The sequence below is a fragment of the Stereum hirsutum genome (genome assembly GCF_000264905.1).
Source record: "Stereum hirsutum FP-91666 SS1 unplaced genomic scaffold STEHIscaffold_10, whole genome shotgun sequence".
NCBI classification, from domain to species: domain Eukaryota; kingdom Fungi; phylum Basidiomycota; class Agaricomycetes; order Russulales; family Stereaceae; genus Stereum; species Stereum hirsutum.
In genome coordinates, this window is record NW_006763140.1 from 1,188,702 (window position 1) to 1,204,001 (window position 15,300).

The following is a 15,300-nucleotide window of genomic DNA, read 5'->3' on the forward strand; positions in this document are numbered from 1 at the left end:
CCCACAATTGATGCAGAAGTCATTTTTACTGATGTTGTACCGTAGATCGTCTTCATAAACGTCAAACTATACTGTCCAATCATAATGTCAACATCACCAACAATTTCAACCACTGCAGTACCCCCTGGGTAGACGTTCTCCTCCTCCTCCCCTTGACGCGGCACCACTATCAAGGCCACAGTCGTAGTTTTTGTTTCGGGTGTGGCTTTCATAATCAGTTAGTGATGTCAATCTACCCACGACAGCAAAAACCAAGTCAATCAAATCATTATATCACTAGTTCTGGCGTACCGAACCCCTCCAGCCTCAATGTGGCAATATCTTCCTGACCGTTTATGCTATAACTTTGGAGCAAATGGACCGATTCCTTCACAAATTGATTTCTAGCATCCTGTATACTTATAAATGTTTGTCAAATAGACAGAACTCCCAAATTCAACCTCCGTCATCTCGCCAAAATCACGTCACACATTTACGTTTTATACACTGACAGGAGTGAGGATGCCTCCCGATGAGCTGATGTGCAGACAGAAATTGCTGGAGGTAATCCACGAGATGTGAGGAAGTACATCCAGGCGAGCAGAGAGCGAGTACGGGTCGCCTCCAGGCAGATGGCGGATTCTCCAACAGAAACTCCCGTGGGCAGAACACAACGTGTGCAGAATGACCTCCAAGCAAATATGGAGCTGATGAGGGTAGGCTCCAGGCAATGGGCAACTTGCTCGGAATTGCCTCCAGGCAATGAGCGACTTGCTCGAAATTGCGTCCAGGCAGGGTGTGACTTGCTCGGGAACACCTCCAGGCAATGCGTGACTTGTGCGAAATTGCCTCCAAGCAGGGCTCGACTGGTGGGCGGATCGTCTCCAGGCAGATTGAAGCATATGCGAATAAATGACATTTTTTGGGGGTATTTACAAAATGTGTACAAAACTGCTGGAGGCATCCTTCAAAGGGGAGGGTACAAGAATTGCCTGGAGGCGTGGCCGGATTCCTCCAGGCGGCGCCGGGTGCCTCCAGGCGTCGCCGGACGCGCCGGACGGGTCGGTCACAGTATGACAGCCGCCCTCGGCGCTCGGGTAGGTTGCCGCAAGGTCCAAAATACACCTATGCAACCTTGGGAAAAGTGCGAAACAAGGCGTAGACATTGTGTGAGTCTTCCACAGCATCCACTGGAAGCAGTACCGACAGGTGCGTTTGACAGAAAGCCCATGGTATGAACGAAGGCGCATGAAACGAGTCTGATGATTGCGCTAGCCCGCCTTCTATGTAGGGTCTCGACGCAAAGCATGACATACCCAAACAGTCCAACCCTTCGACCGACCTAATTGACCCGCTCGAAACCGAACACACCCTGGAGTTGACCGTCTGCCTCGATCTTCTAAATCATGCTCATCCTTTCTTCCTCTTTTTCTCCCTTCCATCGTCCTCATCCATCTCGATGTCGCTTCCGTTCAAGTCCAACTCTATGTCCCACACAGGGCTCGCAGCTCTCTTCTTCCCTTGAGCTTGGATGGGTCCCTGAATAGGGGTTGAGACACGCAAAGGCAGGGGTGGCGAAGGGGATGGAGAATTCAAGTCGAGCTCGATATCCCATACGGGCGATGGTTCTCGTGGACGTGCGCCAGACGAGCCTTGACTTCCATTTTTAGAAGCTAATGATGATGGTGTGACGACGGGCGGGCGAGGTGGTGGTTGACTGGAGCCACTATTGGGCTCCTTCTCTTTGCCCTTTCCCTTATCGTGACTCTCAGCAGTAATACTGCTATTCGCACCTGATCTGTCTGTTGCCGATGGCGGCAGTCTACTCTGAGCTTTAGGCTGAGAGGAAGTCGAGGGGAAGTCGAGCGCGCTGGTGGCAGAGTTTCGGAATGGTTTGTCAAACGCTTCCTTCATGCGTGCAATCTTCTTGGGTCCAAAACCAGGAAGGTCGGTGAGCTGGTCTGTTGTTGCCCTAGATATATTTGCAAAGCTCTGGAAGAACACAGCAAGCCAATCTGTGCAGTTAGCATTCATGTAAGATTATTAGTGGAAAGAGTACCTACACCAAACGTAGTCCGCAGTGTCTCAACGTCCGTTTTGTTCACTTTGCTGATGCTAGTGAGCGAATTTCGTAACATAGCCATCGGTTCGCGTTCAACCCGTTCGCGAATGAGGTCAGGAGGTCTGTGTTCGAATTGTTTGAACGTGGCGAGATATTGTCCTGCTTCATCTGGGCTGTGCGAGTCGTGTTGGTCAGTTACGACGAAAACCGCCTAACACCCGGATTGATCCAGCAGGGTTTGTACAGACCTCCATGCCACAATCATCGTGATGTTGTTGATAATGCATATCTGGAGAACAAACGTTATTGAGACACGACACCTGCATGCCACACGGGAGGTTGGAACGTACCTTGGTGAGCTCTCGAATGTGTTCTTGGTGTTCCGTCTAGCTTCCATGAGCGGATCATCACAAATGAACCGAAATGAACAACCCACTATGTCGCACAGTAGTAGTAATATTCGTAAATTATACGAATGGCCCAGCACCTCTATCCGCTTGTGGATATACTCAGGATGCAACCGATGATATCGTAGGCTATCCGCACGTCATGAACCGTCCATCAGCTTACTTAGTCTTCACGCCCACTCCGCTGACAAGTTCAAGAAAGGACACTCACCTGAGAAACAGAACTCCCGTCGTCTTCCCGACCTGAAAGTCCACCACGATGTCTCCAAACTCCTTCCCCACATTCCTTATACATTCAAGTACAGGATTCAGTCGCTACCAGAACCTGAATCATCATGAACCCATACCACAAGTGGAGTAAATGGACGAAAGGCGTACTTGATTGGGGTTTATGATGATGTTCTTTCCTGTTCCTGGTTGGACAACTGGAGGCTTCGTTGGCGCCTTCGGAGTGGGTACACCGCCGCTACCGCTGGCCTGAGCGTTTGGCGGACGGGAAGTCGACGAGGACATGGAATTCTACGCTACAGCGATCCAATTGTGCGCACTGGCGACGAGTAAACAAGATATCGAGAAATCCGGAGAGTCAAGGTCGGTGAAGTTCTGAAGAGCATCCGAGTCATGGAGGTCACTTGACCGTGATTATGTGGCCCAACTCGCAGTTCGGTTCAATGTGGCCCATATCCTGTCTGAGACAGTCTCAGACACATCGAATTCGAGTAGAATGAGATGAGCAGAGATCGGTACTGGTAGAGTGAAGTACAATGTGCGTGAGTCTGTGGTGGGTACAATAGATAACCCGAGTGCCATTCCAACGTCTTCAATTTAAACGCATATCAGTTAAAGTAGTGTTAGGATCACTCAAGCCAAGCCTGAGGTAGAGTCCAGAGTTCTACCAGACAGCTCCTCCTTGACTACTACCGCTAAATGAATCTCTAAATGCAGCCAGCTTATCCGCTACGCCAGCACACTCCGAGCTCCGAGCTTGTAAGTCGAACGCCTCTGGTAGCTGGGCTTCGAGCAACTATTGCAAACCAAAAACAACCACACGTCAGTATGAGTATGAGTATGCATTTGACGCGATTGAGGAAGGATTCTGTCCACGAACCTTGACCCGTTTGTCCGATGCAGGGTGAGTCTGCAGGAAATCGATGCTCAGGCTACCGCTCTGCCTCTTTTCTAGTTCGGCGAGACGCGCGAACATGCTATAGCAACAAGATGACGACAGTCAGCTACTAGGCTTAGCGAAGATGGTTGCGATATGGTTGTATGAATGGGATGGTCGAATTGGGGGCTTACCTTGGAGCAGCGGTCGGGTCATAGCAGGCTTTCGCACTCAGTCGCAGGCCAATCGTGTCCGCTATCACAGTGTTCAGGTTCATGGGCAAAGTCGAGCAAGAAAATTATTGATATTGTTGACGTGCAGATGTAAGATGTATCCGCTTACCTTCAAGCTCCTGTTTGCGCGACCGTGGAAGCTCCAGGAGGAACGTCCTCAGCAACGCAGAGAACCCACCATAGATGCTCAGAGAATCGAGTAATAAGGCCATGAAAATCAGGACTTTGCCATATGAGTAGCTTTCGGCGCTATGTCGCGCGACTGTACGCAACAGGCTCATCTCAGATGTCAAATCCACATCATTTGTGACGATCTGGCGTACCTACGTGAGCAATCTCTATAATATATGGATGAGTGAACGAGGCTATCGTCAAGAACGAGAGGCAAGGTAGGATACTGACCGTGACCAAGAACAGCGGCAAGTCCCTGTTCGTCTCTGCAGACGGGGAGGATGCCGGTGAACACGATGATAGTCCCTAAATCACCGCTTGGTTCAAAGGTTCAAAGTCATAGAGAAGGTTTGTAAGGCTTACCAGGCGTCGCCATCGCGTTAACCATCTTATCATCTTTCACCACCACCAGGTTCCATCTCCTATTAGGTCCAATCGCCGATCCTTCTCCACTTGCCTGGCCCTCTCGAGGATGTGGCGTTGCATCCGGGTCCCAAGCACCGTCCGGAGGATTACCCATGCCAAAAAGCACTTCCATGGCTGATGGAGGTGCGACCCGTGGTGTGTCTGCTAGGGAGCCGAGATGATTTGCTTCGAGGATTCTGGAGACAACATTTCGGATGTGGCGAGTGAGAGGGTGATTTGGAGGGAGCATGCGACCTTTAAATTCTTGTAGGACTTGTTGGTTGGTGGCTTCTGCTAGCTAGTTCCGGATTCAGGCATCAGTCACACATATTTGAGAAGGACAAGAGTCTGGATGGCTGGAAAACGCACGGATGCTTCATACTTTGGGCTAATATCCATGAACCTCCATCGACCTGTCTCCGGAACGCGCTCTAGACTGTAGAGCAGGCGTAAGTTGTACAGCCAGCACTCAAACAAAGTATTGAGCGCACTGTGCGACATAGTATGTACCCGCGAGTATAGACATCCCAATCACCACAGTCTGTGCAGTGTTCGGCGAAGACTGGAATCCTGGACCTCCTCCGGATTGTCCTCCCGAGTCTCCAAAGCGATTATAGCGTGCTTGCCGAGGTAGGTATGACGAAAAGTGTCGTGGTGACGAGATGGGCGTGTATTTGTGTGCACTTATCGGTCGGGTCCGTACGAGAGGGGCTGAAGACGAAAGAAATCCTCTACGGAGAAGATGTAAAGGTGTCGCACGCAAAGTACGGGATAGTCGAGGGAGCATAGCGCGTTGTGTACTAGTTGTAGACAAAACAAAGAGAATATATAGCGTGTCCTAGCAGTCCCAGACTTTATACTTGCTGTAAGTTACGAATGTTCTCTGTGGTTCGGGATAGAGGAACCGGAAGACCCAATGACGAAGCGTAAGTCCGCGAAAGACGCGTCGCGTCGGCCTCCTTCCGTCATGCCCTTTCGAGTTACAGCACGGATCGCATACTTAGCCGGAAAACTCCTTGAAATTCAGACAGCGCATAACATCTATTAGAACTCATTGAACGTATGCTACAGCAAAAGCCAGATCTAAAAGAACAAACACCAAGCGTACAAATAAACCAAGCTCAGTCAGTCAGTGCGCCCGGCGCCACAACCGCACCTGCGAACGAAAAAATCGTACCCGTCCCACAGATAACAAGTAAATTGTAAGAGCGTCCTTTTTCACTACCATCCTTCTCATTCACCCCAGCTAGCCGGAACCCAATACAAGTCCAATCACGCCCTCCTCCGCCTGTAGTGCATCGTCAATTCCCCTGACTGCTTCCACACGAACTGCTTCACGGCCGCAAGCGTCATATCCAACGGCAACACCGTTTCATTACACAAAATCTCCCACGTCTCCTCGGGTCTCGGACGACCTGAATCGTGAGACCGTTCGCGTTCTCTGTCTTTGAGTGTGTTTCCGTTGGAGGATGAGGAGTGGTGGGTGTCACTTGAGGAGCGAGGGGAGATCCGAGCGGTGGGTGACGGCGTGTTTAGGTGGTTTGCCATTTTATCGATCTTGTCTTGAACCTGTGATCCAAAGGGGTCAGAGACCAGAAGAGAGGGTAGGCAAGGAAGCAATGGAGAGGTAGACGTACATGAGACGTCAGCTTCCGCACCCTTAAGAACCGACTCGCAGTAAGTTTCGACTGAGACCTACAGTCAAAACAGTCCATTCGTCAGTCGCAATGTTCACAAAGTCAAGCATATCTCACAACTCACGTGTTCAACAACTCAGGCAACTGCTCCGCATCTGGCTCCTTACTCTGATACGGTAACAAAACAAAGCCAATTTTCGTGATCGGCACGACTGGCGCCTTGTTCACCAATAGATACTCCAACAACCACATCGGCAATGCTTCCTCCAGAGTGTGCACGTCTGCGCCCGTACTCGACACTGTACCGCGATAAGTGACGGTCCAGCCGGGAGGCCCTTCCTCGGCTATGAAGATCTGTATGGATCCGTTCAGAGGTAGTGTTGGGGCTTCTGCAGAGGTGGGCGGGGTGATTGTACCAGCGAGGAGGGCTTGTACTGGAGACTGGGTAGTCGATACAGGTGGTGCACTCTCCTACAGAGATAATATGAAAATAAAAAACGTTGTCAGCAAACTCAGGGGGAAGAAAGAGCACCACAATTCGGACACACCGTCGCCTCCTTCGCTGCCGCCAACTCCGCATTGACCACCTTAGCCTCCCTATTCCCATGCTCACTCGCCGGCCTCCTCTTTCCCAAACTCTTCAACCTCCCCATCAATCCACCCCCATCCTTGTTCGGCGTCAAAGGCTGGTTCACATCCCTCTCCTTCTCCTTATCCCTCGCCACTCCCATCTCCTTCGGGTTCGGGACCGCGGGAGCAGTAGCATGATTTGGATTCGGCACCCCAGGACCCCAGCTCACATGTTCGTCGGACGCCGACGTGGACATTAACTGCGTCTGCGAGTGTGTCTGCAATCCTGAAGAGACCGAAGGTCGTCTCACGGTCATGGAGAAATAATCGCCCGCATGTGGATGAGTGGGGTGCGGTGTCGCACTTGTATCAGTATACGCCCTTGAATGTCTTCCAGTAGGACTCGTGATAGTCACTCCCGGGCCAGGAGTAATCTCACTTCCAGGACTCTGAGCGATAGGTGTAAGCGCGCTGTGGTGATTATGATGTAGGGGTATTTTAGGTGTTATGAGTGGTGAGAGTGTAGGTTTGAGAGGGTTTGCGGAGGCGGAGGAGGTTATGAGGGGTGAGACGGCTGGGATGAGGGATGGGGAAGACACGATGGAGGCGTGGGAGGGTGGATAGGATAGGCGGCGGGAGATGGAAGAACTTGAAGTGGTCGAGGTGGACGATCGTCTTCTGGGAGTTCCGGGTATAGAGTCTGGGTCGTGGACGTGGTTTGAATGGGATGTGCGTTGCATAGGGTGTACGCCTGCGTCGTGGCCTCGTACACGACGTGCGTAGGCTCTCTGCTGCTCTCGAATAAAACCTAAGAACAGGTTCCGAAGAACCCACTTGCCGATATTCACTAAACATCAAAAAAGTTCAAGTTAGAAATGCAACTCGGCAAGAAAAAAATATTACTCACGTCGATGCTCCTCCCCACCTCCCTTCTCGCCCCAATTGACCTCATCCGCATAAACCTCCGCCTCAAAGCACCTCTCCGTCAAATGCACACTCAACACTCCAATCTTCGTATCCACCGTACTCCACGGCATAACAACCGCCTCTCCCTCGACCCTCTCCCTCACAATCTCCAACGCCTCCCTCGGACTCCTCTCCCTCCCACTACTCGCCCCACCTCCACTCCCGCTTCCACTTGCCGCACTAGCACTCCCAGGACCGGTCCTCGTACTGCCGTTCAAACTCGCCGCCGCGACATCGCTACACGGGAATTTCCCGAGACATACGCCACGGATGAGGTCCCAGATGGCTACGGAGGACGCGGTGTCGACTGTCAAGGCGTGTATTCGATCGTTGAGGATGATAGCTCTGATGAGCCCATGTTCGCCCTCTATGATCTCGTCAGGCGTGCTCTGCAGCGGTACAGCATCAGCCACGACTTCCCGCTCTTCGTACTCCACTCGTGCATTATGCGCAGGATGCAACGTCTCGTCCGCCCGTGGTGATGTGACGAGATCGATACTGTGCACGGGACTGCTCTCGCGATTCGTTCCATGCGATTGTGACGAGGACGGGGTATGCGTCAGTTGTGCGCCCGGGAATACAGATTGGAGTGGTGATCGAGCTAGTGACGTTCGAGGACCCGGGACCGAGACAATCGAAGCGGCAGAATAGAGCGTCGCGACGTCCGCGTCTCGTCCTCTCCCAATCGGCGAGAACGAAGAGAATGGATCGTGTGGCGACGTCAACCTCACAAGGCTCTCGAACGGAATACCGTACCACGTCGCCTCCCCTTCATGACCCGCGAACATCGAGCTATCGTCCGCGGTCGATAATGTCGTGCCCAGGGAGTTTGAGTGACGAGGGATACGAGGGGCAGATGCTGTGGCCGGATAATCAGCCGTCATTGATTTCGGTCTTGAGCGATAGGTGTCGATACTTCTCGACTTGCGCTTGAAAGACGAGGAGACGAACGGAGACTCCGGTGGTCCCATATCCTCTGAAACTTCACTGACAGCCAACGCAGCAGCTCTGACCGATCTTCGCTGTGGCACACGCCACCGTTTAAGACTCGGGTTCCCGGAGGCTGTCCATAGCAGATTATCGTCCACAGCGATGATCTTGCTGACTCCCTCCGAGACGCTACCGTGGTCGTTGGTATCTTGACAGAGGAGGACGCATTCGCCCTCGGACATGTCTGTGCAGCCTTCGACGTCGACTTTAGAAACGAAGCCGGATCTGTCGCCGGAATAGAAGACTTCGAGGGATGGGTGGGAGGAGTGTAGGGACCATACGGAGTCGGTGTGGTGAGTGAAGGTGTGTAGACATCGTTGTGAGGCAAGAGACCAGAGTTTGATCGACGCTATATTAAAATTAGTTTTTATGATAAGATGTAAACGTCGAGGTACACACCATCGGCGGACGCCGTCAGCAACTGAAGAGAAGATTAGAATAAGCTTTTTAAAACAAGAAGGTGAGTTAACGTACATATCTTGAGTCCTCGGAAACAAGTATAGACCGGATGTTGTCCGTGTGTCCGACAAGCTTGCCTATCCTTTTACCAGCTCGTGGGTCCCATAGTCGAATGACACGCTCGGGACCTCCAGAAACGATTGTATGGCCAAAAGGATCTACGGCCATGGCGTATATCGAAGACTTTGGGCCAGTAGAATCAGCGGCATTCAGAGTGACGATAGGTTCCGAGGACGTGCGACCGAGGTCCCAGAGCTTGATGGTGCGATCAAAGGAGCCGGAGGCAACCCAATTTTGTTCTCGACTGGCATAGATATCAGCACAATTTAATCGCAAGAGAGATAGAATGGTGCGCTTGAGGCCATGTCCCAGTATTCGTGAGTTTACTACGCTCATGATGTAGTGTGGCCCAACGCAACACATACTTGTCAAACAATTTGGGCAACATAACAAATCAAATGGGAGCAATAGCGAATGGTCCAAGTCTGAAGATATTCCATGTATGGCCTAGTGGGTTGACCTCAAGCGACACCAAGTGCTTTGCGGATGACTGCGTACCTTTGGCCAAGGCACCGAACGTAATCTTGATGTATACCAACGGTAGTTGGGTCGGACAGCGGTGAGGAGTGTGGATTCCAAGCCTTGACAGAGCCATCGGAAGATGCGGATACGACTACGAGGCGTCTAATAAACACATACTCTCCACGAGTATGATAAAGCACGTACATACCGGTCTGATTGTGATTACACAGAAGTATATCGTTTACCCAGTCGGTGTGTACTTGTGTAGATTGTCGGAATTGTGACGGCTATATAGCACATGTGAAAAGGTTTGAGGTGTGAATGTAATTAAAGATGAGAGGGACTAAACACACCTTGCCAGGCTCGAATGCATCCAGGTCGGTTTCCCACTGGTGCTCGAAGGGTATAGGGGCGTCCGTATTTACACTCCGTCGTCTCCGCCTTCCGCTGCCCTTAACCTCTCCCAGAATATCACCATCACTCCTTGGTCCGTCCTCTCCCTCCTCCAGCTCTTCGTCAATCACATCGTCTCCCCACCCGGTCATCCTTTCCCAATGCCCAACCGACATCTGCGACCCGCTAGCTGCGAGAGTGGCCATATCCTTCCTCACGGACCTATGCTTCATAGGCAGCCCCAAGTCCCAAGAGATTACGAGCCCATCACGACCGCCTGTATAGAGTATGCCCTCGGGCGCCGACTTGCCAACGAGATGAGTAGAAGTATCGAGTGCAAGACAAGCCACGCCCAGTCGATGTCGTGAATTATGTGTCCATCTCGGGCTCACAGGAGATGTTGGTTCCGAAGACGATGAAGGTCGAATGAGAGGCAAAACAGAACCATGTCTAGGGAGACCGTGTGGGGGAAGCTGGAGACGCGGGACGGGCTCTGTCGGAGGAGGTATGACATAGGAGACCTTCCGCCTACTTTGTGCTGGTGCCATGAGACTCTCAAGTCGAGCACATTCCCAAGAAATAATATAAGAAGAGTTACACCGACCTCGAGTGCACCTGCACGCCGTCCTCTCGCTCAAGTCTGGGCTGAAGAGTACCGAGTCGGCTGGCTGTCGTGACTGTTAGAGGGAGAGCCTATTACTGCGATAAGTTACGAGCCTCGGCCCGACCCTCGCCGCTACAACAGACTGTGCCTGCTTGATCAACTCATAATCTTATCAAATCCCCAAACAGACAACGATTTGATGTGGCGAGATCGCTGGTACGAGTCACCATAAGCAAAGGGTGAAGAGGACATCGTTGTGCGTTTAGTTGTAGAGAACCGTTGGAGCGATTACTGTAGTTTTTCGACCATATGTTCGTCACGCATCACGCAGGGTGCGCCGGCGAACATATTTGACCTGATGGTCACGCATATACGCGGGTCCACGAACAGCAAATCGTGACCGATTTCCACCAAAATCGAGCAGAAATCAATTTTTAGGACGTACCGTGAACAATTTCATTGGTTCGTCACGCGTGGTCCGCCCAAACGAACCGTGGTCTGGCGAAGGTCACGTCTGACATCATCTTCCCACGAACCTACGGTCGAAAAACTACAGTACTCTATTGACGGAAGCCACGAGCTGGCCGCGGCAAGAATACCCGATTTCGTACTTATTTCGGACTACTGTGGCCCAAGAACTTCACTGCTCGCAATGAGAGGAGGAGTGATGATATATCGGAGTGGTGGATGCTAATGGATAGATTAAACAATGAATAGATGAAACACCACACAATCAAGCCTTCCGCAAAAATTCCCTCGCCTCCTCCCACCCCATTCTCTCCCTCTCTTTCCCCAACACCTCTCCTCTCCTCACCTCTTCTTCGTCCACCCTCTTCCAGTCCCCATACTGCGTCACCTCACCCTCCATAACGCCCCTCTCTACCTCTTCCGGCACATTCTCCAAATCCACGTCCTTGCCCAGACCCAGCCCCTCCACCGCATCCTCCAAAACACCCTCCGCCCCTCTCGCAGGTGCGTGTGTAGTCTGCACTCCCTCTCCCTCCGCGGCATCAGGAAACTGATCCGAAAGAATCGTATCCGCCACCGCATAAGCATCCATCATAGTCGAAGCCAAAACCCCCTTCGCACCCATCGCAGCCCACCCGCTCGCATACACATTCCTGACAACGTGTCCTTCCGCACTAACAACCCTACCACTCAGAGTACGCAGATGTGCGAGCGCGGGGTCGTAGAACTCTTGTGTCGGGTCAGAACGGTGTCCTAAGGATGTGACGACCAGATTTGTGGCGAGAGTGGATGTTTGACCGGTGGGAATGGCGTGGTTGGATGAGTCGAGAGAAGTATGTGCGAGGGTAAGGTTTGCGGCAGGTGAACTTGGAGAGGGAGGTGCGAGGCCGGTTGGGGAGCGGAAGAAGTCGAGGGACCAAGTTTTTGGTGTTTTCCCGTGTTCATTAACTGATCCTTTGCGTAACAATTGCAGCGTCCGAGTCTGTTGTCGATTAAGTTTGGTGTCCGGTGGAGGTTCGAGGAGCGACGGATCCAGAGGGACCATAGACGCTTCCGAAAGATTCATCATCTCGCGCAACTCCTTCACGGTGAATGCAGCTTCAAGCGGACCCCTGCGCCCAACAATGGACACATGTTTTACGGCAGACCGTCGTAGAATTTCGAGTACGGTCTCCGGGACGTCGTATTTCTCCAGAACGGAAGGCGAAGTGAGCAAAATCCGCGCAACGTCCAGCGAGACGTTTCCCTGTCCTATGAGCGTGACGTGCTCTATTTTTTCTAGTGAAGGTATCCGTGGTCGCGACGGATGTTGAGTATACCAATGTACGAATGAGAGCGCGGGTACGACTAGATCGGATGCGGGGAGGGCGGGATGGAAGGTCGGGACGGTGCATCCTGTGGCGAAGAGGAGGTGGGTGTAATGTGGCGCTAGTGAAGATAGAGAGATGGAGCGTGCGTGGGGGATGATGGTTGACGGCCGAGCACCGACGTGTATGTTCCCGAAGAATCGAAAACGAGGGTCCATGGCGGCCTGGTCGAATTTATGGGTGCAGTTCTACAATGTTGGTCGTTAGCATTATATATTCCTTGTTACAATATGATGCAAGGAGAGGAAACAAAAAAAATCCTTACCTTAACTTCAGGATGATCTGGCGCGACACCATAACGAACTAGCCCGTGTGGTGCCCACAATCGGTCATACATATGAACGCGCAGATTTTCGCCTCGTACGCTCGTTTGTGGCAGTAGAGACAGCAGTCGAGAAGCAACATAGAAAGACGAAGGGCCACCACCGACAACGGCCAGTTTTAGGGGCGCCATATTTATTTAGAACCACAGTGCTCAGAAAACTCTTTTGACCGATGTGAGAGTATTTTTGTCTAAGTCCAAGTGTGTGGCACCGTCACACGACTCGGAGGGGTCGCCGGAGGACGAGGAACGTCCCGAGGGAGGTCAAAGAAAACCTGGGTCTTATTTTCCTGAGATTTCAAGTCAGAAAGAGATGATTCTTAGTGGTTAATTGCTTGATATCGACGATGTGCCAAGGATCTAGGGAGGCAAACGACCCAAGAAAACGGTCCCAGGGAGTTTGGTGAAAGGTGCTGACTCGACCGTTCGGCTCGCCACAATCCAAAACCACGACCACGTGTCCGCTCCGATTTTCTCCGATGATAGACCTCGTGGGCACCAGCCAATTGGCGCACGTCTTGGCCAAATTGGCCGGTTCACCGACATTCATTGCTCACCCGCATTTCATCCTGACAGGATATCAAGGGTATCTAAATTCGTGTAAATTCAATTAGAAAATAATCTATGAGAACGAATTTCACCAAACAGGGATGGCCATTTTCTGCATGAGAAGTACGCACCAGCCAATTTCGCTGACGTCAGCGAAATTGGCTGGTGCCCACGAGGTCTGATGGGCGCTCAAATCGTTCCTCTTCCGAAAGCGCGGCCAAGCCCAGTTGTATTCCAGCACGGTGAACAAATTTGCGATATGTGTATATTGAAAGAGTGTCGTAACTTTATTTTCAGTTGCGTGAGACATATTGGTACAATTGTCACAGTCCGCGCGAGGTAACTGTAACTAGTAATAGAATTGACAACAAGTTTTCAAAACAACGAGCTGAGTCCAAAGGAGCAACTGTGAAGATACAGTGTAATGGACCGATAGAATAAACCTCATGCAACGGGTAGAAGAGTGAAGAAGCCTCTGTATCACCACTTCCAGTTCTGTATCGCCCAAGCGATCTGTTCAGCATAGTGCAGACAGTCGTGGAAGACCCGCTTGAACGAGGATTCCGGTTCCTCTCTGCGGCTATGGACACGACCATGAAGAGCGGTGCGCGAAAAGGATGCCTTGATTGTTTCGAAGAGTTTGAGCGCGTCTGCAGCGGACGGCCGAGCGTCCGGATCGCGTTGAGTCATCGCATCGAGGAGAGGGGTAATTGCGTCGAAAGATGAGAACGGCTGCGGCAAATCGTCGGTGGTATCAACAACAGAAGACACGAAGCCATTACCTCGACAAGATTTTGCCTGTATGCCGTACCCAAGTTAAAGATATCAGGTTTGAACGTATCGTAAGGCCATAAACTCGGATTCCCCGTCTCTGGCGCGAAGATGCTGGCTTTGGACTCGACAGTGATGCGAGTGCTATCCGAAGGACCAAACCTGATGGACTCGCCGAAGTCGATGTAGTAGTACTTGACCCCGCCAAATTGTGTACGCGTTCGAACGTGACCGAGACGTTTTCTCCTGCTGTCAAAAAACGAGTTGTCAAAGTGTACACCGTGTGGGTACATCCGAGCTGGATCCATTACGAGATTGGTTATAGCACAATCCCTGGTTTCTCTCAGTTAAACTACTGAGATGGGCTCAAGAGTTGTCAACACCTTTATTACTTACCTGTGAGCTTCCCGTTTCTCGTGCAGAAACACAAGGCCCTACATCAACACGTGAGACTCGACTGGTCCGCCACAACGAAGATAGACTACACGTACCTGCAACGTCTGTTCAACAAAGTCTAAGCCTTCTCCGACAGTCGCGGGCCGAAATCTGATGAGCCTTGCCCACAGGGAATATCATGAAGAACTGGTCGGGCGCATTGATGACTTCTAGCAGAGGAAGCACCGGGTTTCCCGGGTCATCCCGCAATGGTTCGGAGGGTAACATTGTGTTGATTTCCAGTTCGTTGCGACCATTGGCAGGTAGTTCGAACCTCTTCCATACAACGTGGCGCCCGTCACGAGTCCGAGTTGCGTCCATAACATAATCACAGCCAGGAAACTGTGCAGCACATCGTTGGGAGAGTCTCGGAAACTGAGCGGCTGAATTAACACACATAATGTTGCACGGCATCTTCTCGTTTGTTCAACTCGGACCGCGTCGCACCCTCTGACCATGATGGTTTCCAGCCAGGACGAAACCGAGGGCGCAACAAGTACCCGTTCGACTCCAGCCACGGTTGCACATGGATCCACTGTCGTTCTGCAGGACGGAGGATGGCCTCTTGCTGAGCTGGAGAGAGGGAGAGATACTCGTCGTTCGTCAACCGGGGGTGTTCGTTCTCAATATCCGCGGTAGACAGCCAGCCTGGCCATGGAACGTCCTCCTTCCGACTGCGGCGCGAGGCTCTCGAATGAGTCGCAGGAAGAATGTGCATGCTGACGCGGACCTCAGTAAGGTAAGGAGCGTAAGTACAACGAGAGTGGCAGCTCAGTGGCTGCAGTACAATTCTATCGGAGTGTTGAGCCCACTCGACTTATGGCTAATAGGGGCAGGATGTTTAGTGGACCTATGAAGGAGTGATGGTCTTCCAAACGTCCCACA

The 15,300-nt window shown here is 51.8% G+C and overlaps 5 protein-coding genes across 5 annotated transcripts; all 5 read right to left on the minus strand.

Moving 5' to 3' along the window:
* Positions 1 to 1,140: 1,140 nt before the first annotated feature.
* Positions 1,141 to 2,961, minus strand: STEHIDRAFT_99952 (uncharacterized protein; the record flags this gene model as incomplete). Its single annotated transcript, XM_007306067.1, has 7 exons — positions 1,141 to 1,971; positions 2,043 to 2,214; positions 2,290 to 2,330; positions 2,392 to 2,427; positions 2,478 to 2,577; positions 2,660 to 2,763; positions 2,827 to 2,961. The coding sequence occupies 7 exons, from the start codon at positions 2,959 to 2,961 to the stop codon at positions 1,390 to 1,392; spliced, it is 1,170 nt and encodes a 389-aa protein (XP_007306129.1). The 3' UTR covers positions 1,141 to 1,389.
* A 219-nt stretch (positions 2,962 to 3,180) lies between these two features.
* STEHIDRAFT_122922 (uncharacterized protein) lies at positions 3,181 to 5,273 on the minus strand. The gene is made up of 9 exons (XM_007306068.1): positions 4,854 to 5,273; positions 4,732 to 4,798; positions 4,321 to 4,660; positions 4,189 to 4,263; positions 4,110 to 4,124; positions 3,896 to 4,048; positions 3,748 to 3,808; positions 3,557 to 3,653; positions 3,181 to 3,472 (listed from the first exon to the last, which is right to left on the minus strand). Exons 1-9 carry the CDS (start codon positions 5,147 to 5,149, stop codon positions 3,341 to 3,343), a joined length of 1,236 nt encoding a protein of 411 aa, XP_007306130.1. The 5' UTR covers positions 5,150 to 5,273; the 3' UTR covers positions 3,181 to 3,340.
* A 132-nt stretch (positions 5,274 to 5,405) lies between these two features.
* Positions 5,406 to 10,651, minus strand: STEHIDRAFT_81822 (WD40 repeat-like protein). The gene is made up of 10 exons (XM_007305762.1): positions 9,860 to 10,651; positions 9,715 to 9,793; positions 9,543 to 9,657; positions 9,000 to 9,288; positions 8,925 to 8,946; positions 7,477 to 8,874; positions 6,548 to 7,416; positions 6,124 to 6,470; positions 6,000 to 6,057; positions 5,406 to 5,931 (listed from the first exon to the last, which is right to left on the minus strand). The coding sequence occupies exons 1-10, from the start codon at positions 10,445 to 10,447 to the stop codon at positions 5,635 to 5,637; spliced, it is 4,062 nt and encodes a 1,353-aa protein (XP_007305824.1). The 5' UTR covers positions 10,448 to 10,651; the 3' UTR covers positions 5,406 to 5,634.
* A 521-nt stretch (positions 10,652 to 11,172) lies between these two features.
* On the minus strand, positions 11,173 to 12,792 carry STEHIDRAFT_81823 (FAD/NAD-P-binding domain-containing protein; the record flags this gene model as incomplete). The annotated part of the gene is made up of 2 exons (XM_007305763.1): positions 11,173 to 12,526; positions 12,604 to 12,792. The coding sequence occupies 2 exons, from the start codon at positions 12,790 to 12,792 to the stop codon at positions 11,237 to 11,239; spliced, it is 1,479 nt and encodes a 492-aa protein (XP_007305825.1). The 3' UTR covers positions 11,173 to 11,236.
* Positions 12,793 to 13,689: 897 nt separating this feature from the next.
* STEHIDRAFT_112507 (uncharacterized protein) lies at positions 13,690 to 15,133 on the minus strand (the record flags this gene model as incomplete). Its single annotated transcript, XM_007306069.1, has 6 exons — positions 13,690 to 13,941; positions 13,992 to 14,229; positions 14,377 to 14,414; positions 14,472 to 14,526; positions 14,564 to 14,757; positions 14,813 to 15,133. 6 exons carry the CDS (start codon positions 15,131 to 15,133, stop codon positions 13,690 to 13,692), a joined length of 1,098 nt encoding a protein of 365 aa, XP_007306131.1.
* Positions 15,134 to 15,300: the final 167 nt, after the last annotated feature.